We start from the raw sequence: 24,617 nt of genomic DNA on the forward strand, positions 1-24,617 counted from the left end.
CACCCATCTCGATTTGCTGATACTGGAGATGTTCATATACACTGTTAATAATTTAACAACTAGAAAACCAAGAGAAAGAGAGAAGTGTCCTTCACAATGGTGCAATTGAACTTTCAATTGAATTGAACAATGTAAATTTTATGTTAACACAAAAATCCTAACACGACTCTAATTTGGCGACATATGTTCCTCAAGATTTGTTCGTGCAAGTTCAGTGTGTAACCACGTAGGACCGCAACAGTGTTTTGTGTGTATGTTGACAGGGAGGGGGTGGGATGAATAATTTAGAGAGGTTGATTTTGGGTATTTCATCCGTATGTGTTCTCCTTGAAAGAGAGTCTTAAAGGGGTTAACCCTTAGCCGTTAAAAGACCAAAAATTTAAGCATAAAGGGGTAAGTTTCTAAAGAAACTGTGGTGCTGCGTCGGTGGGAGAGTATATCAGGTAATTTAGTGTTAACAACTGGGTTGAAAACGTAAATTAGCCACCGTGAAGGGTAAAAAAGCTGACGTTTCGAGCGTTAGGCCTTCGTCAGAGCGATAGCTCTGTATCGCTCGTATCGCTAGTATCGCTCTGACGAAGGGCTAACGCTCGAAACGTCAGCTTTTTTACCCTTCACGGTGGCTAATTTACGTTTTCAACCCAGTTGTTAACACTAAATTACCAAAAATTTAAGCGTTTGTCGTAATAAAAAAGTAAGCCGTAAAATTTTTTCTAGGGACCACAGTGGAAAGATATTAATCCTTGAGATAAATTTGCCAAATTTGAACCGTTAGCCGCAAAAGCCCTCACCCCTTTGAGACCCTCATGAAAGAATGTGATTTGTTTTCTTTTTCAAAATGTCACTCATTATTCACTCTTGTTTTCTTAGTATTCACATTTACATCCCATAAATAATTTCCCTACTTTCGGGACAATTCTTTGATTTATCAAAAGAGACAAATATATTAATTTTCTTATCATTGGTAAACGATCTCGTCACCAGAGTATCTTTTCCTCTAACAGGAGAGAAACCCTGGAAAGAAAGTGGATATCTGGGTTGTCAGAAAACGGAAGTTGCCAATTTAAGTTATTCTCGTCTGGCAGTCTCCGAGGATTTTTCCAGAATAAGCTTTAAATTTACGCCAGCATAAAGTTTCCGTGGGAGAGCAAGAAATAGACTCCATCTCTTAGAGACAGTCAATAATCCTGAACTCTTGTTCCAAGCCAGCGGATGTATGCAGGTACGTAAGCTGAGTCATACTAAGAACTGAATCATTAAAAATATTCACGGCTATCTTCGCGCTTGTTTTTCCGCTCTTGTCGTCAGTGTTCTTATTAGTTCTCCTTTGTACAAATCCCAACTTTCTAAGCATTGGATCCGGTGTCGAGCATCAGGTACAGTCATATAATCTTCTCGCTAAGGATGAAAGTGTAACAGATCATTATAACTTTACCCCAATAATTTGTGTACTTTTTAAATCATTCATTGTCAGAAAATGATGGACACCATTAACTTTTTCTTGGCAAGAAGAAATGTTCTCATCATACAGTTGCCACACCCTTGAATACAAATATAGAGAATCACATACCAAAGCTTTTAGCTGAACGAGAGTGGTGATGCTGGCGTTCATTAAGAAGAACCTCTTGTTGATCATGATACACTCAGCTCCTTCACTGATCTAAGATGAAGATGATCAAGCCATTTATTAATGTTTCGTTGGTTGGCAACGATAACGGGGGCAGAAAGGACAGAATTTACATTTATAACTTTGCCAAGAATCAGGTTTTGAGGATTTTTTTCCTACGATTTAAGAGCAGTTTGAAACCACTCACCAAGATGAGGCTTTTTGTGGAGGGATCTTGATTTTCTTCAACTGCATCAGTCTATCGAGGAAACGGGAGATAAAAACATAAAATCCACTGTTAATTCTTGACTGGAAAGGATATAAGTCCTCTTGTGTAAGCGAAATAAGTACATGTGCCAAGATTATTCACAGATATTTGAATGAAATACTTTTGCCTACCTCTGAACTTATCTTGGTGGCAACTTTAGGCATCATGGACTCCAGGCCCTGTTTGAAACACATAACGAGATAATAATCAAATGAATAATAATAATAATAATAATAATAATAATAAAAGATATAGAAAATGAGATAAGTGGAATTGAAAAGCTCATTCTTTTTTCATCAGCTTAGAATTGAGATATGTAGTTATGTGTCTGCACAGGAACTCAATTTGTTTTACTTTTTCTCTCATTTTCTATATTTAATAACTACTCTTCGGTGTCCAACACTAATCCATAACACAACGTTCTGCCAATTTAATCCCCCGCTACGAGTACAATAGCACTTGATCCAGCCTTTGGTTTCGAGAGCGAACAGCGTAAAAATTATCCACCTTCAACTCCCAGTTGGCTTGTAAGCTTAGTTGGTAGAGCGCTGCACCGGTATCGCAGAGGTCATGGATTCAAATCCCGTACAGGCCTGAATCTTTTTCAGGCCTTATTTTCACTACTGCTTAAGCAGTCTTTACTGAGAAGATCAGTTTTCATATGCGCTTCTTTCTTCGCGATTGCATGTATGTTTTTCATATATTCTCAGTCGTAGTAATTCTCTTGACAAGTTTTCAAGCCCACAAATCACTTGCACAATATTTCAAAACATTTTCTATTTATTTCATTCAAATAAAATGCCAAGGTCTGACTGACACACACTCTCTCGATGACTTATTCATAGACAGAAATATTATTCATCATAGTTGTAAGATCTGCGTTCAATGGGGATGAGATTTACTTACAAACATATTCCCTGGTTTTAGAACAGCGATTTGCAGGAGCGCTGTTCTCGTGGGAATGGTAACTGAAACGTCGGACACCTTTTTGGTTATTTTGTCTGGCTTCTTAGGACATGTCATGCCACATGAATCAAAAATCGGGTCCTGCGGTAAACCAAAAGAAGAATGCGCGTAAACACGGATTTGCAAGATAATATCATGAAGTGCTACGTTTCTTTTAATTTTGCGATTCGATCGTTGCGAAAAACAAAGTCAGACTCAACGAGAAGAAGATCATAAAATATCAGTCTGGCAAAAAAAAAGTAAAAAAATGAAAACTTATTCCAACTGGTAGTAGGGAATCAAAAATGACACTGTATGAGAAACTTTGTAAGAAAGCAGGAGAAGTTTGGTATAACTTTGTTAAGAAGGAGGGTAATTTACCAAAAACATTTACCTTTTCAAGTTGTCTTGAAGTGGGATGCTCACCATCGTTCTTTTCAGCAAACATAATTCCCGAGTCGCCTGTAATTTTTATATTTGGGTTCATAGAACACACTGCAGGAACAATATTACCAACGGGTCAATATAAAATCTTCATCGAGCAACTTGTGGTATGTTCTCTGTCGATATAGAAGGACTTTTGCGCCTTGAGGTGGAAATTACATGCACTTTGATTGGAAGGCGGCAGTCTAACTAACCAACTCCACCCGAAGGGGGTGGGGGTGCCGACCAATGTGGTCAGTAGTTGGTAAATGTAATTAGAAGGGGAAGGGTTTCAACCGGAGACGAGAGGTCGAAAAAAGGGAAACGTTCCTTTTCTGAAGAAAAGCCTCGTTTTCTTTGCCTCTATTCTAATAACCCTTCATAAAAACATTGTCTCGAACATACCTGAGGTTCTCATCGTTATTTTATCCAATCGCGACTTGTTTTTCTTAGAAAATGTTTCCGTTAGCTGCCGGAAAAGAATGAAACGTAATCAGATACAGGGACTTTCTTTACCCTAATGAAGACATATCAATGAGGAACACATATTGTCTCACCTCTAACAGACTTGTGGGGTTTTTACCAGGAGTTGACCCTAAGGAGAAAAGTTTTATGAGGAGTTATTTTCAAGGAAACTCCGAGAAGGAAATCCAAACATTTAATTTGATAAAGAAGTTGTACACGTGACAAATGAGAGTTCATCTATGGGAAATGGAACTGATTTTGGAACAAAATGCCTTTCTTTGTCCCACAGGACCAAAGGATTTCAGATAGTCCTTTCATTTTGATATTTGATGCAATTTCAGAAGTTTTATTTCTCACGAAACTAAGGAAATACAAAGGCACAATATCATTATCAAAGAGATTCAAATCGATGTAACTTACTTGGAGATTTCCTCGTCACAGTGGTAATGCTGGGAAGCTTTGTTGTCTTGCTCATATCTAACACTTCCTGCTTTCTAACAACCTTACACCTCCCCTGTGAGAAACACGCAACATGTCAAGTGGTTAGAAAGGAACGACTGAACATTATTTGTACGGGGAGGGGGGAAGGGGGGGAAGGGGGGGTGGAAGGGGGAAGGAGAGACGGCCTAGGGAAGAGGGAAATAGTAAAAATTGGGTCGGTGGTCGGGAGAGATTAGGATATGGGAAAGGATGGAGAGAAGAGAGAGAGATGGCTGTAGTATCTTTGAAGGGAATAAAAGAAGAAAAAAAAAACTCTATTCCGTTTGAGCTCTTTACCTTTCACAGGGAAAGAAAGTCTTAATGTTGGTGTAAGCCCCAGAAGCAAGGCAACAAACTTGGTGCGAGCAGATTGAGATATCTGACTTACTTTAATCATAAGAATGATAACTGTTCTTACTGATTTCACGATGTAGAAGAATGGTGTATCACTACTGTCTTTAACAATCACTGCTTCTTTACTAAAGGAAATAAGTAAAATTTACAGGTAAGTAGCTAGAAAGATAAGTAATTCACGAAGATTTAATTATTTCTTCAATGTATTCAGCTGTTCATATGAAAGAATGATCAACAGCTGAGGAAAATTTAGATTTTAGTCATCATCACTACGTGTCATAAAAACGAATGCAACGAATACATACGCAAAGTATTTGGTCATAATGGCGTCTTTGTCGTCTAGAAACTTTTCCAGCGGAAAGTTTCGAAAGAGTTCGATTGACCTTAATTGGAAGAAAAACAGAAATAAATTGCCTATAAATGGCTTAATTCTTGTTTCCTTAACAGTTTGCTATGTAAAAAAAGGCATATTTTCTTCGCTTTCTTGAACGCGATTAAGATCAAAACGTCGTCGAGTCTGCGTCCGACAGTTTAATAGAATTGCATAATTGCACTTTCTCTAATGTTATTACTGAATTGACACTTCTTCAAAGACACAAGATCAGAGAGAAGATGATATTCAGTGAGTTACACCGGCATACTCGGAGAAAAAGAACTCTGAGTGGTCCCACTAGATAGGGATCGAACCAACGACCTTCCGATTAGTGCTTTGAATACTCTACCACTGAGCTCTAGGGGGACTCGTGGCAGGCTCGGCTTTTGCACCTGGTCCATTTACTGCTTTTTCTGGTGGAACTGATTTTGATGAATGCAGTGAATTGCCTCGGAACCTTACTATATAAGGAAAAAGTTTCCGGCTTTCACTAATCGTTAATAAACAAGGATAAATGCTTGGCAAATTCATAAGCTCTTTCAGTTTTCGCCTAGGTACTTCGTTAAAATCATGATTTCAGAGCTAAAGTTTCTATGCGCTTTTGAAAGAGTTTCACTCGCGGGTGTGATATTTAGAAACTTAACAATTCATAATCGATTCAAGGAACTCATGATTTTAGAAATGAAAAATATCTTTCGCAAAGTCCAACAACTCTGAGATTAATTATGCAAAATGCGTTGTTCGTTTTATTCAAAGTTTGCCTTTTACCTGAATATTTGTCACAGTTTTAGAGCGTGCGTGATCACCTATTGTTTCAAAATGTGCGGTGACTGACTTTTGGCAAGTTCCTCGTAAGTCAACATTACCTCAATGTTTCAATCGGCAGTCCGCTGTCCGGGCTTGTATTCATCAGTTCCATGAAATCCTGCAACAATATTTCAATTATAACTCTCGCCACAAACGACACTTTTTTTTATCAACAGCCCGCCAGTAAAGACGCTGAGAACAGTTTTGTTTACCAAGCGGAGAGTCTCACTGATATTGTCATTCACTGATATTCGTTGTCCTCGTAGTTATGGAGTCCTGCGCTCAAACATTATTATAATGAATGATTCGCTCAAAGCCTAATCAAGTGTTTGTTGTTCGAATGACTAATTACCCGTAACGTTTACACATGAATAAACAAGCCCATTATAGCTGTAATCAAGGAAGGAAACGCGGAAAAACTCACAGTCCTGTCTTTTGCGTTTCCATACCCAAATAAATTATTACGAAATTCTTTACTTCAAAACGTGACCTCTGAGTGAAAAGCAACGGAAGAGGTGTATAATTAAAAACTTATCAACTATTATTCCTTTCCCAAAACAAAAGCCCCAATAATCCTCTTGTTTCTCGTTTGTTATCACAGATTCATTTTCTCCACTGAAAAGAGCTGTCACTTTGTTATCCTTTTATGACTAAGACTGTTTATTTCATTTACCCGTCGGCAGAATTTTCACAAAGGAAGCGAAGGGATTTTTGTGATTTGCGAAATAGAATCAAACAAAGGACTTTAAAGCAGTAAAACCACTTTATATTGTGTACGTGCGTTATAACATGGGCTTCTGTTTGTTGAGCCAAGTTCAAGCTCGTCGAAACAAAGTACCTTTTTCCCTTAATCATTTTAGCCCATCATGCCATTCTTTTCGAGTTCAACAGTAATAAAAATGTGTCTCTCTGATTTGAAAATAATTAAGCTTACGTTTTGGTACCTTACCTCTTTGTCTAACACGAGAACTTCAACAGGTCCTTTGCATATCAGAGAATGTTCTCTTTCTGTACCGTTCATCAGTTCCACAGGCTTAGAGAGAAAGACGGAAAATTAACATACTAGTTCGGACATTTAATTTCCTTCCACTGCAGTAATTCTGAACAATTTCAAACGTTACAAAGTCAGGCTTTCGGCGTTTTTTTAAAATCTTTTTTGACATAATCCTAATTAGTTTTAAGCTGCTTCAAATATTTTGGCCAGAAACAACAACAACAAAAAAAAACATGAACACAAAAGGGTCGAGAATTATATAGGATATGGAATACTTGCTTTTTCTCATTCTATTCTTCCAAGAACTGAAAGCTCCCTTCCAGACCCTCAGTTTGCGAGGACGAGCAAAAGCAGAGCGAGCGATAAAAAAAACATGGATAACCCAGCCTATTTTCGCTCGTCTCAACTGAGCGCGAGGCTGGCCCACGCTGTTAATAAAATTGTCAGTATGTATACCTACCTACGTATACGATCTATAACAGTTTTGACAAACTTACATCGGTTGTATTTCCTTGCATCAGCTCCCCGAAAGACATCTTTGTAACACCAGCAGCCAGATCATAAACACAAACTTTACTAACTAGATAATGAAAAAATGATATTTAAGGGTTAACAACATAGAGTTCAATGATGTTGAGATCAGTTGAGATGAGACGAGCAACCACAATGAACTAAGGGGAGTATTACAAAGAGCCGATGAGACCTCAAAGCCAAAACAAGCAAGTCGCCCAAAGCGCAATAACGTGAGCTATCAAGGCATGATGAGTACCGGTGAATGTGTCTAATAAAACATTTGCTTAGAGCGGTTATCAAGTGTACGTGGAGGGGAATACGGATCGTGGTGGTTTTGCTTCACTATGGTCAGTGCTTGGTCTGAAGATCTCGTGCTATTACATTGTTGATAGCTAGTGACGGACTTTACATATGAATGCAGATTTCAAATCGAACAGAATCGATATAGAAAGTCTTCTCTGAGAGAAACAGCCCATACCTCTCCCTGAGAGGACGTAATAAAATCTCTCCGGTATTCTCCCCTGACAGGCAAGTACTCGACCATTGTCGTATCTGAAATGACGATGGAAAGAAAATAAAAAGAAAGAAGGAAGTGGCATTAGATCACAATGCAGCTAAAAATTATTGTAGCGTTCAGAACAACTACTGGAATTGCATTTTGGAATTGGTTCCAAAATATTGGACGATTTCCAGGATAGTTGAGTGAAAGATAAATTGAGAATCACTGGGGAAACGTTTCCAGAAAATTTTAGCCGAACAGGTAAACCTCGTGTTTTTGTATTATTGTTTTTTATGAATCGAACTCCCATTGCAAGATCAAAACATTTTTGATAGTTTCTTGCAAAAGTTGAACTAGGGGAAAGCTAAACGAATGAGAAAAAAAAAAGATCGAAATACATTTCCTTTCAATAACTAATTCCTGTGTGGAGATGCAGTCAGGTTCTACGAATAGCGTGACCATTGGTTTCCTCCTAGAAAACTCACCGTTCATATCCAACGAGGCGGGACAGATCACTTTCTCTCTCCAGCGGAAATATCATGAACGCACGCGTACTCCGACAAAGTCTCTGGATCTAAAGAGGAGATGAGGTATTACAAGTTGAGAAGAAGACAGTTTTAAATTAAAATTAATAAAAATTAACCTGATATCAGGTCGCAGACAAACCCACAAGTCGTCAAGTACCTTCTTAAGTCCTTCATTTGTTCGCACTCGAGGTATGGATGTTAAAATCTGACGGAGTTCATCGGAGATCTAAGAAATATGAAACTGACAGTTAAAAATTACCGTAAAAAATTACCATCTTAATCTCACATTTGTCCCGTAAAGTTTAGCGCAGCGGTCAAACGTTGCGTGTCAATTTCCTACGCAAAATCTCGAAGGAAATTAGAAATACAAAATGCCGTCAGGCAAAATACGCGAGGAAAAATTTGTTAGGAAAAGGAAAACTCCGCATAACGTTGCCGACACAAAGCTCATCTTTTTGATTCGCCATTTTGTTTTGCGTTTCATCAAAAAATCTAGACGGTTTTAAAACACCGTGACTTACTGGCTGGTGCGGTTTATAGACCTTGTGCGACAATTTGATTCTGACAGCCCGAAAGCACGCCATCTTGCGTGCTATTACAACGTGCGCACATGCGCAAATGTTTAATCGCTCTGTTGAAACTGATGTCTCGATGTGCGGCGATTGTTACATGTGTTGTTATTTCAGTGTCGTCATTGAATACGCACCTTACTTTTCCCTTTGAATGCTCTTGTATCAAAACCAATTCCAGAGTTTTTCTGACTTCCTTTTCTTGTTCCTGAGTCAGCTGAATCTTGTCTACTTTTGGTACTTCCATCTGGTTTCTTGTATCTTTGCATAAATAAGAAAAGAGCCTTTTTTTACTGTACCAGATTCAAACGAAAATTATATTCATTGGTTTCAAAACGTCAGATCTTTAAAATCTTAATTCCATTATGAAGATTTTTGAGACTTCTGCTTCGCTTCCTTGGCTTATCTTCTCAGATCAAAGTTAGAGGCTGAAATGAAACCGAATGTCTCACTTTTACACAATAGGACTTAGGCTTAATTGTTTTTGAAGAATAATATCCACTCACACTGGTGTATAATAGTTATCTCTGAAGGAAATCAAAATTGACCGTTTCAAGTCTCACTGAGCTGTTTTTTCTCGCCCATTCCTACTGTACTAAATGCGGTATAACTTTCTTAACTCACAAGCTCGTTCATAAAACCTCGATCATTTTAGTGCGAAATCTATTTAACAATGAAAATCAATTTTCAACTTAACTATAGCGAAATGAAAATGTTTACTTTTTGCCAGTTAAGGAAAAGGTGTAAATGGCATAGAACGAATCAGTATTTATTTTCTCTCGACATTTGATTTACACAAATCTGAAAGGTCACTTCTATTGCACTTGTGGAGTGCATAAAAGATATTGGCATTGAAAACAATCAGTTATTATCAATATCCCCGAAAAATGTGAAATAAAACAACAAACTTAGGGATGAATCCAGAATTTACCGTAACTAAGTGTTAGATATTACAATAACGTCTTTACAAAAAAAATATAGAGGAACATATTAAATGATTTCGTCTAGTAGGATTTCTAGTCAGTCGATGACTCTAACAGAAATTATTTTACCTTCTCCATCTCATGCAAGACGAAACTAAAACATGAACCACCCGTGCTGCCCAGATGAATTTCTCCAATGGCTACGAAACAAGAGAGAAAAAAGACCTATCAGTTATAGGATTTGAAAATAGATTTCTCTGAAACGGTTGTTATCGGCGAAAGTTTCATAAAAACTTCCTGTTTCGTTTACAAAAAATTCTCTCCGATGAGCAACAGTAGACATTGTTATAGAGGTAATTGAGTTAAAACTGTCTTACCGTTTTCGTCATGTTAGAAGACGCTTCGGGACTAAAACATGTTCAGAAACAAGTTTTCTCAAAAAAACCTTTGCATTGACCTACTAAACTGAGCTGAGTGTCGGTAAATATTCTGACCTAGGAACATTTATCGAAGAATATTTGCGCAGGTGAATGTGCTTTGTGCCAATTTCGTGTCGGTTTGTTTTGCTTCACGGAAACTGTGATTTTAATTATGCAAACTGTTCAATCGCTGTTTTAAATACGGCAAATTAACACGACTTAGGTGGTCTTTCAACTTATCCGCAAGTATTAACAAATATTATAAAACGCCCACACGGCTAATCTCTGTTGTAAACCGCAACAGCAGATGATCACGAAGCCTTATTTAACAATAAGTCATTTACGGTCTGTTTTCCACCCGTTGACTTAATTGTCCTGTTTGACGAAGGAGCTATTTAAGAATACGATTTGTTTCAAGAATGTAAATCACGTTAACGGTGTATTCCATCAGAAACCGCAGAGAAGTATGCATTTAAACAAAACCTCTAATTATCAGTTTTCTACTTCATTTTATAAACATAGAAAATCTGGCAAACTTACCGTAAGATGTGATTGACTTTTCTCCTAAAAATTCACAGAATTGCCATTAGACTTTTTTGATTTTATCTTAAAAAATGACTTTTACATTATTAATTGTTTTTCGAGGCTCAATTCGGCTAGGTTAAAGGAGGTGTCTAGCCGAATATCATTATGTTTCATTAAAACTGCCTGCCTCTCCTACCTAAAACGCATATACTCTCACTGAGTAGGGGACAAAGATGGTGTTCCTTGAATTTAGGTGCCCTCCCCCCCGCCCCACCCTTGAAAGAGAGGCGCACCCATGCATATCAGGGACACTACAATAGCATCTATAAGCGACCAGAAATTTCTATACAGCAGGCACATAGGAAAGAATTTTGAAGTAAGGGGGGCCAGTGTCAGCAGTGATTGGACGAGTATTATAGTGGGCCAAAGGAGGATCTCTAAAACACATTCTGACGCTATTTGGTTCATTTTAGAACACTTTTTAGAGGAGTGGTTTTTGATACTTTCAAGCAATCGTAAGGGCAGGCAGTTGTTGCTCTGTCTTGTAGATTTGCATCGTCGTATAAATTACTCGCATGAGTTTCTGTCAGTTGACAAAGTTACAACGAACTTTTAATCTTTGTGACCTTTTCTTTTGCCTCCCTTTCATTCTCTCCGCTATAAAAATCACAAGTACGACGATTGATCAAAGTTTTTGTTGCATGTTAAGATGCAGGACTCTCAACTCGGCGCGTTTGGCTAGTAAATCCCGGTTAATGAGGTTGTAAATTTTATGTCAGTGAGTTAATTCGGTGAAGAATTTAGCTAGTACTGACCTGAATGGTATCGAGCCGTTGGTGAGTTTTCTTTATAAGAGCCGTAACTAACAGAGGAGCTTCCAAAGCACTTTGACTGTCACGGCGAAATCTTTGAACTTCCATGACTCTTTTATGTATTTCAATTGCAGTCCTTTGTGCTTCGTGACTTGGTTGAATTGTACCAAGTTTACCTTTACCGCGATCTTTTCTCACCAGAAACGGCTTCGGTAGTTGAGGAATGAACTGCTCGTCACTCTCAAAGTTAATGTTGATGTTAATGACCGATTTTTCGTAAGCCATTTTGAAGATCAAACTGTTTTCCTATGGAGAAAATTAAAGGAAGGCTATTTAGTACTGTACAAAATCGAAATGAGGCCCTTATGAAGGGTTTCACGGGGAAGGAATTCTTTAGACAGGAGATTTAAGCTCTTAAGTCTTCACTCGACTCGTAGATATATCAAACAAGTTTTTCTTATGTACATATTAGCATCAAACTTCAAAGTTTACAAAGCAAAGTGTTACCTAAAGTTCAGTTAGTTTGAATGTTATTTACCCACAAAGTCATGAAATCAGCCGGGTACATTGAAATGGAATGCATGTTTACACGAGTCGTTCAGCTTACCTTCAAGCGTTGCAAATCGTTGTGGTTTCGATCGAAGTTTTTGATTCGATTTCACAGCAGTTACCAACCATAAAATCCAAATTAATGATGTGCCTTTCCTTTACACTCGTCAAAGTTCTCATCTTGTTTGCAATTTTTCCTGAATTCACCATTCAATTGCTCATAGCAACGCAAACGAAATGATACACCATGAACATAAAGGAATCCGCGATTTGGTAACGAAATCACGTTTGAACCTCAATGGATGATTGAGTAGCTTTGTCAGTGAGGTCAAGGGCTAACTCGCAAGCGAATAAGCACTGTCTGTTTACTGTTGACTTTAGTTTTCATTACCGTAATTATCTCGAAGCCACTTCGTGGTGCGTGAACACAAAGGATAGCTTGGCGAATGAACTGTGTGGAAACAATACTACCGTCTGCGTACCGAATCTCAGGGGAAACGTCTTCTTTACCGATCAAACAAAGAAACTATGATTTTTTTAAAAGTATTCCCTTTGTTTTCGCGATGTTGGTGGGTAACTGAGAAAAACATGTCAAGAATGCCCAGAGAACCTTCTGTGACATAAGCCAATTAAAATACGATTTATGTTAAATTTGAAATTTAAAGTAGTTTAGACAACTAGGAATGTTTCCCAAAATACCAGTGATTCGTCATGAAATGTATGAACCACATTGAAAATGGTTCATGAAGTGAGTAAGTGTGCTTGTTTTGCTCGTTTTCTTTCGTCAATATGTTGACCAACACGTTTTGATAATGATTTGTTTATTTTCTCGTTTAATGCGCGTTCGCGCGTGACTTTTAGAGTACGGTTTGTACGTCACACGAAGTGTAGCTTGAGACACGCGCCTAAGTCGACTTCTACACATTGCGTGGAAATGCAGAAAATCTCAGAAGTCTTTTTTAATTTAATTTTATTTGTATTGCATCTTTCCCTTGTTATTCAGTTTTGCTTTGGCGAGCGGACGATATCTGAAGTCCTTCGTTTGCATACATGACCGAATTAAATGAAAATTGCTCAAAACAAAAGAGGAATTGATAATGAACTTGCTTAGTTATTTAATTTCCTCCGTTCTTTTGTTTTGCAAACTATTACCAAAATAGACGCACTGCGGTTTATGAACACTAAGGTAGCTGAAGAAAGAAAAAGTCGCCCTCCAGGCCATCTCGTGAGGCTGAGCTTATCAAATAACCTGTGTTGCTTTGCTCAGCTTTCACTTCAGTCAAATTATTTCCAACACTGAACGGATTATGCCGTTCTATCTGGGGTAAAAAGTAGATCAGTCGATGTTTGATTTTTTCTCGACTCTTTCACTGATGACGAAAGGAGCAAAAGATTCATTTTACATGAAGACTTAAAGGTTCTCGCATATAAGTAAACAGGCCCAGGGACATTAAGGCTGAGCTGTGTATGATATTGTAGGAGGTCTGAACTGTCCCAAGGCTGAGTCTATTACTTTCAAATCTTCTCCGTTTCCGTCCACTTTGGGTTTTAAACCTCTCTATGTCTATTTCAAATGTTTCACTTCGAGATTGGCAAAAATATCTGTTATCGAATAACTAGCTGAGTATCCAGCGTCCTCGTGGCCTTTCCCTTTAGCGACTCACCCTGGTAGTTTGTTCCCTCTTTTCAACGGTATGTATATTTAATATAATTCATATACGACCCTTTCTCAAAATCTTTGCCAGTCGTCGGGAAGTAATTTTTTATCAGTGATTAAAAGTAAATTGGCGAGAGAGCACCGAGGCCTTTTAATGAAGTCACGCGAAGGATTTCAGCCAGATACATCACCAACTCATTAACGTTGGTCGAACAAACAAGCAGCGCCCCTCCGGATCCGTAAGGATGGCTGTCAGCAAATAGGAGGGGACCGTCTTTGGAGAAGAGAAAGACCCCAGATCTGGAATCTTTGATGAAGATTACTGCTGATTTTTCGTTAAATTTCCGCAGTCTTTCAAGCTGATACGAAACCGTTGCTGTCTCCGTTTCCGAAACAAAACTGACTGGAAGAGAGAAGCCGAGGTTTTTTATTTGAAGCATGTCCCCAAATTCTTCGACTACATCCTCCACCGACAAATAAATAGCGCCTTGTTTCTTCAAGTTAATAACCATATCGTAAAGTCTATTGCCCTCAGCGATGCAACTGCTGTATAAGTTTATCCAACTTTCGTCAAGGAGGTCTGTTTCTGGGAGATTAAGATTACCACAGCAAAACGCCTTCGCTATCAACACAGCAATCACAGTACAAGCATTACTACCATTTCTACCGCCGTAATAGGACTGACATATTTCTCGCGGAAAGTGGTAGAAGAATACTGAAGTGTCTCGAACTCTTTCGCACCTCACAAGCAAGTTAGTACCCTGTTTTTGTGAAGGATAGTCCTGTTCTGACTTTCCAACTCTTAAAATTTCACCTGAACTTGCCAAAGCCCCATTTCGAATACTTTCAACGTAGTTTTTGCGGTTTGCATGAAGAGAAAATGTATTTTTACTCTCTACCTCACAACCAGCTTTTGGTTCTAATGGTAAATATATTGAACCCCCCGATAAAACTTGCGACTGAATGTGCGGGTCAAGTGTCAATAAAGCATAGATGATGAAAGAAATGTACAATAACAGAGGCATACAGCTTGTCGTTATGGTAACTATTTGAGCTGGTTTCCAGTCCGCCTGTAGTCCAACGAGCGAAGATTTATCATTCTGAGAAAAGCGGTTTATGATTGGTCCGTACCAGTTTGTTAGAGTTGCCAGCGTGTACATGGATCCTGTGGACATAAGAAAATGAAAAGCTGAATAACTGTAAGACAGGTTCTCCTCGTCTGTTTTTGTATCTTTCAGAAGTCCAAGCGTGAAAGAGTCTTTACGGCTGCGTAAACATTCGTAGACTATTGCTGTGTGCATCAGAGACAAAGCTATGATACTTTTCAAATGTACTCTAGTGGAAATTTTTTGCCTTGAGAGAAAGGTTCCTTCAAGATTGCATCCGCGACCTCCCTGTATAGTAAGTGCTAAAACCATGACAAAGACTGAGTGAAATATCACTACTGCGCATGGCAGGATTACAGCTGCTGTTTGAATGTTAGTTCTTATTCGAGGATGCCATGTGATGCCAAAGGATATGAAACTTGCTCCAAGGATTAGCACTATGAAGATATCATTCCATATACAATTTTGGGTTGATGCTACAACAAGGATGTACGCAACAGTACCAAGGCTGACGGCTAATAACAAGTAGGAATTACAAATCAACAGTACGAGCATAACTTTAAAAGATGTTTTGCGTTTGGATCCCTTTTCTTGCTGTTCTGTGACCCAAGCACCCAAGGCCTCTGCAAGGTCTACCCACAGAAAAAACTGAAACATGATGAATAGGCTGCTACCAATTAGCACGACATACGAAAAGTAAACGATAAAGTAACTGTGTTGAGGTATATAGAGAGCTCCTATGCTAATAGCAGCGAGAGACAGAAGCTTGAAAACCCAGCACTCATTATGCAGATGTTCACGAATAGCAGGGAAGTTTGGTAGAAGAATGAAGGCAAGAATGAAATGATACACTGTAATAACCAGAAACAGTCGATAAAAAATCTCGTAGGTTAACACTTCCCGACAAGTTTTTTCATCCATGATCCTCTGGCATGTAAACAAGCTCTTTACCATTGTCGTTTCCAAAAACTTCTCGTTGATGCCCGGTGCTGAAACGATGAATGTTGCTAAAGTCCACAGACACAAACCACATTCGTAAACAAGATGAATTTTATCCAGCATTCCTTTAGAACCGTTCGTAAACACTCAATTTTTCGAAGAAAAAAAATTGGTGGGACATTGTTCTGAGTTGATAGTCTGTCAACTTGATTCACTGATCTCACTTAGTTATTATGTCGTAACCTTCCGCGAAGGCTCTGCGAGCAGTAATGAAGATTTCGCTTCCTGCCATTTTATAGCATAAATAAACAGACAAAAATTTGGCGCAAAAACCTGAGCGCATTGAAGTGGGAAGTGTACCTGCTGTTCATTGCATTGTTTGGCAATTGTTTGCGGGAGAAACCGATATGTTACAGTTATTTTTGAAACAATGTTTGACAAGTTTTCTAACACCTTGCTATCTCGTCTCAAAAGAAGAAATAAAAAGGCGACATGTTTCAAAATAAAACTACAAGAGTATCTCTGTTCCATGCAAGTTGGTTGTAAAAAGAAAAAAATATTTTGTGATAACTTGTCACTAAAAGATTTTTCATCGTTAACCAGCTCTTTAAGTGTGGAATTATTATCAGCAGGTGGTTCTCAGTAGATCGTACACCTTTCTACACGCGTCTGCACATGAAAAACAATGTGCCAGCCGACCAAATGAGCAAGCTTTCACGATGTGCCTACCACTCTTGAATACGCGTATAATTCCAAGTTTAGGGGTAAACTACATAACTATGATTTTACATCGGTAAAACGTGTCAAAGATTACAATTCCCACAAAATTACTTAGAAGTGCAGAAATGGAAGGGGGGGGGGAGGGGAGGCTCTACCAGTGAGTTAGCACTGCAGCTCAGTGTCAGAGCAGTGTTACAGGTTTAAGTCTGAAGTTTTTTCCCTCGTGTGGAAAAGCATTTTTCACACCAGATCCCAACTGTGGCTGACTCTTGAAAGTATGAACGTTTGAAGTTTAAGTACGTGACAAGGTAATTTCTTCATAAGTCTGTTACTCCAAAAAAAAATTTATGCCTTACAACCCTGGGGAGAATCAACGCCCAAAATTGACTTCACTTAATAATTGCAATTAACAATAGGTGCTCTTTAGGTTTTGATATATTTTTAAACACAAATTGAATTCATCAGGCAAGATCAGCTATGCAAAGGTTTATTGCTTAGTTTCCTACACTACAGCTAAAACTATCACTACTCAAAAGCTACATGGGTGCAAAGCGAGAGTGGTAGTATTTCTTTACTTTGGAAACTGCTGTAGAAGTGCGCTCTAGGAACTATGTACAGTGTTCTCATCCGTGAAGACTAGAATGTCTATCCATTTGCAGACGTCATAGCAAAGGCAGTACATTCTCCTCAGTTATTTAAAGACCCTGAGTGTTGGTCAGGTCAAGGGCTTGAACCCACGACGTCCCCCTTTTCAGCTCTTAGTTTATCAATTAATTCAAAGTAAAACTGGCCAATCAGTGTTTACAAACCAGACTAACACATACAACTGACAGTTGAAATGAAATTGTCAAAATTAATTCCACCTAATCGATCACACCACACAATCGGGAACTAAATTGTACATCTGGCCTTGTTCATTCTGGCCTTGTTTATCAGCATTTTGAAGTTGAGCTACGCACGAACTTTTAGTGGTTCTTACCTTTGAACTATTGGAGGACAGACCCATGGATGACGTCACGATAGACACAATTTGTTTTTTGTGATGTAAAACAAATAGATTCCATGTTTCCGTTGGCACAGCACAGTACAGCACAGTACAGCACAGTACAGTACAGTACAGTACAGTACAGCACAGTACAGTACAGTACAGTACAGCACAGTACAGCACAGTACAGCACAGTACAGTACAACACAGCACAGTACAGTACAGCACAGTACAGTAACAGATCAAAGAAAACCCAAAAATGTGCTACACCTGGTTGCGCCTCGTGTGCCAGTTTTTTGTTTCAACTACATTTTGACGTCACCTGTGATTTATCTCTGAACAGACGCATGGTAACATGGAATCTATTTGTTAAGTCTCAAGTTCGGAAAAAAAATATGTTTGAATCACAGAGTGAACTTAACTACCCATTACAGTCGTATGCACTACAATTCCAAGAAAACTACTTCAAATTACACTGTAATAATCTATGAATTTGGCTTGAAAATTTAGAGGTTCGGCGTTTGAATCAAAGTCGCTTTTAAGTCGACATCTGAGTAAAACGGCCAAGCTGTATCAGATAGAAATGTTTCATTGTTAAACTCAGAAAACCGTGAACACTTTGATTTGGTTCTGACATCAAGAATGACCCATCATGACAAAGAGTTTTTTTTAAAAAAAACTCCAAGCGAACCTCAACACTACAAACTAATTGCTGTTGCTGTTTACGATTTAGGCTGACGCCAGATTGAAAAAAAAAAAAATTGATAAACAGTAACATTCCATGGACATTTCTCGTGTATATGGTTTTTTGAGTTTAACAACAAAATACCTACTGCTCACATAGGGTATAGGAATTTTGATTATTTTCCCATTTCAAGAGTAGAGTGAGATCTCCCTCTTTCAGATCTCTCTCCTCAACGCTTCCGTCATCTTTCTTGACATGAATACTAAAAAAAAGACAATGATAAAATGAAGAAGAGATTAATGTCATTGTTTTCTATATTAGTGTTTGCCAATTCTTTTTTTTCGCATTCGATCGACTGGCCGACAAATTAGAGTTCTTCAGTTAACTACGTGAGGGATTATTATACATTGTTAAGGAGGAAGGCACGCGTTTCATAAGAGATCGCAAACTCAAAGAAGCTTTCCCAACAAATTGTCATTTGCGTCATCTAATTTCTTTCCCATATCCTAAACGTTCAAAAATAGAATGCACAAAAATGCGAAATGAAGATTTTTGGGAAAGAGCTCAGTGTTCAAGTTATATGGGTTTCTGTTTACTAGGTTAACCGCAGTGACGTCACTTTGAAGGCCACACCTACAGTCTATTGAATGAAAAGAGGCACATGATTGCCTCTGAACTTGTGGAAAGTATCGAGACACTATCTTACAGATGAACAAAAAAAATTCTGTTTCGTTAGTAACTGAAATACACCATTCGTTGATTTATAATTTAAGCGAATTGTAACCAGCGTAATCGAAAAGGTGGTCATTTAAACCAATGACTCTCTGGAATTGTCTGAGGCAATGTTAACAAACACTTTTGATTATTGCCCTCTCAGGGCGTGTGCCTGTGTTAACATACCTCCTGCTTTTGTCTTTTAATTTGATATCTCCTATGGCACCAATCCCCAATTGAAGTTTCAAAGTAACCTAAAAATACAATAAAACAATAGACAATTCATATACAATTAAACATCATTTACCCCAATGGAGGGTTTTTTTTTTACGACTTTGCCCCTATTTTAACCAGCTCGTCCCCGAAATCTTTCAACCCGTTTCCTTACGGGAGAACGTATTCCGTTTCATCAGAATATATTTCGATCAACATAAAATTTCACAGCGAAACCACACCAAAGTTCGATCAATATGGAAATTAGCAGCTGTACAAACTGACGCAGGACTACTATAAAAAGGTTAAAAACTATTCATCGTATGAAGCACCTCTACAAGGGGCCGATTAGTGCCGAAATAATTGTTATGAGTTTCTGTAAGGTTTGTTTCAACGACACTCTCCTTAATATGATTGATAAACCCCCTAACGCCAGTTAACACGCCATCAAAGTAGTAAGTTACATGAATCTCTGGTTCGAATTTTATAGTTCATGCGGAAGTGTTAAAAATAAATTCATAATCAAATCAATGCTACTCTTGATATGTCCAAACTGCAAAAGTCACCCAACTAAGACTTTCCTTATCAAATCTGATAATAATAACAGTAATAATAATAATAATAATAATAATAATAAACAGAAAAAACATACTGCCTCAGATATTTTGGAGGTAGTGAGTTCCTCAACTTTCACAGAAAAGTAAGTATCATCCCCCTCTTTTTTAACATAACAGTGGTGTCCTGGTAAAGAAAAATATAATTTTAGTCGCATGAGACAGAGCTACTGCAATCCTCATGTCTTAAGTCTCATTGTAAAGATCAAAAACAAAAGAAAAAAAGAGAATAAAACTCCAAGTTTATATCTGGAATAAGCTGTGTCAAGGGTGAACATTCTAACCTTGTCTCTAAGTGAATGAGGGGTAGAAAAGAAAAATAATTCTGTTTAGTAGTTCAGCAGCTTTCATGCAGGGAAACAAATATGTATTACAGTAGTATTAACAAGCAAATTGTGAAATGGAGAACAATATAAAAAATTACCTTTTTAGACAAGCACCAAAGCATGTTTTTTTTTCTAAATTCAGATAGTCAGTTGCCAAACTATTGTTTGCAAGAAATAAATTGGATTTTATATAAACACCGCCCTTGAATAAATGCAGCACTCAAATCATGAAAACTATATTAAACGCCACGGCATTTGATTGAATAAATACAGTATTGAATACAAAATAAATCAAACTTCAGGCCAATTCAGAATTCATAACATCACATAAAGGCAAAAAAAAGGAAATTTTGTAGAAAAACTTGCAATTCATGTATGATGCAGTGCGAATTTTCTGAAAGAATGACTGATACTCTTAGGGGAGCCTCAAATATAAAACTTGATAACTTATTGACCCTTTAAACTGTAAGAGTGACCAACATCTCATTTCTCCCTATATCACCCCTGAGTCCCACATCAAAGTCACAAGAATAGAGGAAATGATCACTAATGAAAGAAGCTTTTGATTGGTAAACAAATTCTCCTCGTCAGCACCTCAAGAAATGTATAAAGAACAGTATGGAGAATATGCATACTGATGTTAGGGTGTAAAGGGTTCAGAGAGGCAATAACATGTTATGATATATTTGAAAATTTACCAGAGGGAGATTGAGGATCAATTTCCATGGGGACTGCATTGTCCGGGTCCTAAAAAAATTTCAGTGATAAACATTTTAAAACTTTTTTTTAGCATCAATGGTGCAAAATAAATGCGTGAAATTATAATGTATATCTCCCCTATTCAGTATTTTGTAAATTCCCTATTGGCTAATGAGGAGCATTTTATGTATTACATCTTATCAAACTTACCCCTTGAGCCATAACTTTTTATAATTCAAAGGCTTTAAAAGGTACTTTCTCTGAGACTGTGGATCGAAGGGCCTGTTTACATGGTGGTGGGAAACCCCAGGCAGGTGAGGTAACCTGCCTAGCCATGGTCAAAAAACAATCCTACAACCTCTGGATTCTGATGTGTAGTTTTTAGAGGTTGTTGTTGCACTTTCAAATGTATAGATGAGTAATCACCCCACCTAGAAATGTTTAGATGGGAAATTGTGACCTAAGCTGACAGGGTTACCCTGCCTGGCAAACCAAGCAACCTCCTTAGGCAGATGAAAATTAGGACCATCAGACTGGGAAGATTATACAATGTCATGTAATGTAGCAACTGTCCTATTATCAAATACATTCAGTTTCTCTTATTAGTTTTATAGCCCTTGTTCTAGTAATTTGAATATTAGAAAGAGAGAGCAGCAATTTTTTTCTCTCAAAGTTCTGGCAAAAAACCTTAAATACTTCAAACTTCATTTATCTCAGATTAGAAAATGAAAATGATACACAAGTCCTTCCTGAGGAAGTTTATTCCAGAGTTTTCTTGCTTCAATGCAAGTTTTCACTGTATCATAGAAAGTGCAGACAGTTTAGAAGCATCATTGCTTGGTTTAAATGATACACCTGTAGCAAATGCTTTTCATCAATAAAGAAGATTATCATTTGATTCATTTTTATCAAGTAGCATGGAAAACAGAACAAGTTTAATTAGAAATTGTTTATGTATCCAATATTTTTTTAAAGAAGCCTCAAACTTTGGTAAAATCTTCTAATCCACTCAAGAGCCTGAAAAATTGTAAATCTTCATTTTTGTGTTTCATTGTATGTTCTTACCCATAGGACCTGAAACTGTGTCACCTTTTCTTTTCATGAATTGTCACACTTTTTGAGCCACAATAACATACTTTAAAACTGCTTGCTCATCCATTTAAATAACCTATAAGGCTATGTTCCTATATGATTATCTGCAGTTGCAAGATGTGTTAGGAAATGAATTTCAGCTGCTGAATAAGAACATGATTACCACATTTGTACCTTATTCTCTCCATTTGAAAAACTGACTGGAGTCTTCCCTTTTTTCTTTCCTAAAGACACAAATTCAAGATAAAATAAAGTAAATTTTATAACCAAACAAATCAATCTTTTCACCAGACACTGAATCACTTTTGGACCTATGTGCATAACTGCAATGTCTGAACTGGCCTTAGCAAGAGTGTAGGGAGCAAAACAAAATTAGCACAAAGGAGCAAAAGACTCCTCAGCATCCCCTTTCAGTACAATGTCAAACTTGAAGTGCTGTAAAAAATTTTAAGATAACAACTAATAAAATAATAAGGTGTAAGACTGTGATTAAGGCTATTATTTAAGTATAACGAATTATCTGAATGTATGTTACAAACCTGAAAAAAGTAACATTCTCTTGGAAACATTTTCCTTTCCTCTTGGTAAGAAAGTGGTTGGTGTTTCTGACATATTTCTTTTTTTCATCTTCTTTCCTCTAGTCCTTCTTAGATTTTCCTTAATAATTCTGTTCTTAATTGGAGTTTTTGTGGACATTATTGTTGTAAAGTTTAGATGTGGCTACTATATCTAGGATATAGAGAACATCAAGACAAATAATTAACAATCATTCACATAAAAGAGTGACAGGATCAAAGGATATAAACTATTTGCTAGGTTGTGTAATAAGAGCTTTATATTTTAAGAAGGGTCTTGTAACATTTTGAGGCTGAAACTAGTTGTGAAGGTGGTGAAGAAACTAAGTTTCTGTTGGAGACTGCTCACGATGATGTTGCAAACGGCAAAGTTTCTCATTAATGATGGAAACTACATGTCTGCATTGATACATTTCGACTTGTAATTGCTTTCTGATTATTTTGTTTTTCGTCTACTGTACTCAATGAAGCAAACTGAACAATTCAAAACCACAGAAACGTTTCTACTTAATTTCCGCCTTATCACAGACGAAGGGAAAAAACCGTTCCGATTCAATGAAGTGATAAAACGATCTGCATTACTGCATTCAAATTAATGCCTTTGAAAGGGCAACCGTGATTTCCGCATAGACCTCTTACTTAATTAAAAAATTAAAACAGTTCTTTGAGAAGAGAAAACAACAGCGAAAACAAGGGATTGCCTTTGGGACTAAAGCTTTTTTTCTTAATATTCTGAGGTTGTATTGACATCCATCCACGGCGTTTGTGAGCCTTGTCGTACATTTCAAGGAAAAAGTCGAACAGCAACATGGAGCTCGTTAACAGAAGAAAATAATGGCGAAAACAGTTCATTACCTTTGGGAATGAGGCTTTGTTTTAGAATATAAAGGAATTAAAAGAAATTTTTCCATTTCAGATGACAATCTCGAAGATTGGCACGAAGTTGATTGTTCTGTTTCAGAAAGAGCGTCGTTAGACTAATCACATGAGAATGTCTGAAAACGATTACCAGGTCTTCTAGAACGACCACATCTAAACAAGTTAGCTAGAGGAGATGGTAAGAATAATTCGGTTACCAACCTTCTAATGCTGAGTGAGTAAATTCCTCAAACTGAGTGAGTAACCTCCTAAAAACGACCGAAAAATTAGAAATATAGATCTAAAATTTGAAAAGCCCGCTGATCGAATTTTTAATGAGCGTCCTTTTACCGGTAATTTGCATATCAGTTACATCTCACAATTTCAGTAGAAACCAGTCTCTCACGGTTTTTGCATGATGAGCTAGCGTAGCTTGAGGCGGTTCTTACACGATCGATTTCTTATTCTTATTATCACGTTCAACTGACTTGAACGTCAAAATGAAAGTTTGTTTGATAAATAAGATGTTTTTGCGATGAATTTGCGCCTACTGACTCGTTTCTAGGGTTGTGCTTACCTTTTACCGTCCCATGAGTTACAGGCACTTTGGGCTTCGAGGTATGGAATAGTACCTACAATTCCTTAAGCTCGTGTTAAATATGTTTACTATGATATCAGGCTATGCTTGTGAGCCTCTAACTAATTTCCTTTACTCTTTTAATATTTGATTTATATGTGAAAATTAATCTCTATTAATTAATATGAATCTAGACATCGATAAGTGAGAGGCCTGGAGTGGGTACAGGCAGGGTGCATATTGGTATTTTCCCTTTCCTTAAGATTGAGTAATTTGTTCAGCATACAAGTCATAAGACTTGGGTAGAGCCAATGGCTATTCACCACGCTAACGCGTCCTAACTGCGTATTTACTTTAGTATATTACCGCTTAGGTATCTGTGCAAGTCTTATTAGTAATCTAGCAAGCAAGCAAGCAAGCAACAAGTTTATTTGTAGCTTTAAGGAAGTTTTTGTTTTCCTCCCACCCACACCATCGACAGTTTTGATTGCATCTTAATCTCATTCGTGTTTGTAATTTATTCTTGATTACTGAACTGTTGGTTAAGTGAATTCGTCAAAGATCGTTTATGTAACAGTCTAGTGAGTTATTTATGTAGGATATATACATTTAATAAACTGTCTGGTCCTAAAACAAGCCTCTGTCCGTTGTGGTGCTTAGAAGAACACTCAGGAACACTTGGTGATGGTATAACAATCATATCTCACATTAGAAGAAAAATTTAAAAGTGTTTTCTCTTTATTTAGTTCTTATTTAGTTTAATCTTTAACTCTTTAAGTCCCACTAGTGAGGCTGCGACTAAAAGT

At 37.5% G+C, this 24,617-nt stretch overlaps 3 protein-coding genes across 5 annotated transcripts; all 3 read right to left on the minus strand.

Moving 5' to 3' along the window:
- Positions 1 to 667: 667 nt before the first annotated feature.
- LOC131776478 (cyclic nucleotide-binding domain-containing protein 2) lies at positions 668 to 12,303 on the minus strand. Of its 2 annotated transcripts, XM_059092661.2 has the most exons (22): positions 12,110 to 12,303; positions 11,506 to 11,808; positions 10,706 to 10,729; positions 9,876 to 9,946; positions 8,961 to 9,084; positions 8,412 to 8,480; positions 8,213 to 8,301; positions 7,707 to 7,780; positions 7,213 to 7,295; positions 6,671 to 6,754; positions 5,781 to 5,839; positions 4,847 to 4,924; positions 4,606 to 4,666; positions 4,128 to 4,221; positions 3,800 to 3,837; positions 3,648 to 3,711; positions 3,214 to 3,314; positions 2,781 to 2,921; positions 2,006 to 2,053; positions 1,815 to 1,865; positions 1,571 to 1,660; positions 668 to 1,398 (listed from the first exon to the last, which is right to left on the minus strand). In XM_059092661.2, exons 2-22 carry the CDS (start codon positions 11,785 to 11,787, stop codon positions 1,273 to 1,275), a joined length of 1,851 nt encoding a protein of 616 aa, XP_058948644.1. In that variant the 5' UTR covers positions 11,788 to 11,808; positions 12,110 to 12,303; the 3' UTR covers positions 668 to 1,272. The 2 variants fall into 2 exon arrangements, with proteins under 2 accessions (XP_058948644.1, XP_058948645.1); XM_059092662.2 differs by lacking the exons at positions 10,706 to 10,729; positions 11,506 to 11,808; positions 12,110 to 12,303 and adding an exon at positions 10,124 to 10,286.
- A 1,521-nt stretch (positions 12,304 to 13,824) lies between these two features.
- LOC131776527 (probable serine incorporator) lies at positions 13,825 to 15,876 on the minus strand. The gene has a single exon (XM_059092722.2). It carries the CDS (start codon positions 15,874 to 15,876, stop codon positions 13,825 to 13,827), a length of 2,052 nt encoding a protein of 683 aa, XP_058948705.2.
- Positions 15,877 to 16,925: 1,049 nt separating this feature from the next.
- Positions 16,926 to 23,576, minus strand: LOC131776526 (uncharacterized). 2 transcript variants are annotated; one of them, XM_066161311.1, is made up of 7 exons: positions 23,457 to 23,576; positions 22,341 to 22,530; positions 21,976 to 22,025; positions 20,709 to 20,757; positions 19,726 to 19,811; positions 19,044 to 19,111; positions 16,926 to 18,405 (listed from the first exon to the last, which is right to left on the minus strand). In XM_066161311.1, exons 2-7 carry the CDS (start codon positions 22,495 to 22,497, stop codon positions 18,288 to 18,290), a joined length of 528 nt encoding a protein of 175 aa, XP_066017408.1. In that variant the 5' UTR covers positions 22,498 to 22,530; positions 23,457 to 23,576; the 3' UTR covers positions 16,926 to 18,287. The 2 variants fall into 2 exon arrangements, with proteins under 2 accessions (XP_066017408.1, XP_058948704.2); XM_059092721.2 differs by having other exon boundaries at positions 19,723 to 19,811.
- Positions 23,577 to 24,617: the final 1,041 nt, after the last annotated feature.

This window comes from Pocillopora verrucosa, chromosome 14, assembly GCF_036669915.1.
Source record: "Pocillopora verrucosa isolate sample1 chromosome 14, ASM3666991v2, whole genome shotgun sequence".
Taxonomy (NCBI): domain Eukaryota; kingdom Metazoa; phylum Cnidaria; class Anthozoa; order Scleractinia; family Pocilloporidae; genus Pocillopora; species Pocillopora verrucosa.

What these genes read in the sequence shown, in the direction of transcription:
- LOC131776526 (XM_059092721.2), bottom strand. Translation starts at nt 22,497, where the DNA reads ATGTCCACAAAAACTCCAATTAAGAACAGAATTATTAAGGAAAATCTA. An exon ending in TTTCAAATGGAGAGAATAAG is followed by an intron (nt 20,758 to 21,975) that starts GTACAAATGTGG and finishes AAATTTTTTTAG; the next exon opens with GACCCGGACAATGCAGTCCC. An exon ending in TGATCCTCAATCTCCCTCTG is followed by an intron (nt 19,812 to 20,708) that starts GTAAATTTTCAA and finishes TTTCTTTACCAG; the next exon opens with GACACCACTGTTATGTTAAA.
- LOC131776527 (XM_059092722.2), bottom strand. Translation starts at nt 15,876, where the DNA reads ATGCTGGATAAAATTCATCTTGTTTACGAATGTGGTTTGTGTCTGTGG.
- LOC131776478 (XM_059092661.2), bottom strand. Translation starts at nt 11,787, where the DNA reads ATGGCTTACGAAAAATCGGTCATTAACATCAACATTAACTTTGAGAGT. An exon ending in TAAAACCAGGGAATATGTTT is followed by an intron (nt 2,054 to 2,780) that starts GTAAGTAAATCT and finishes TGTTTCAAACAG; the next exon opens with GGCCTGGAGTCCATGATGCC. An exon ending in CCACAAAAAGCCTCATCTTG is followed by an intron (nt 1,661 to 1,814) that starts GTGAGTGGTTTC and finishes TCTTCATCTTAG; the next exon opens with ATCAGTGAAGGAGCTGAGTG.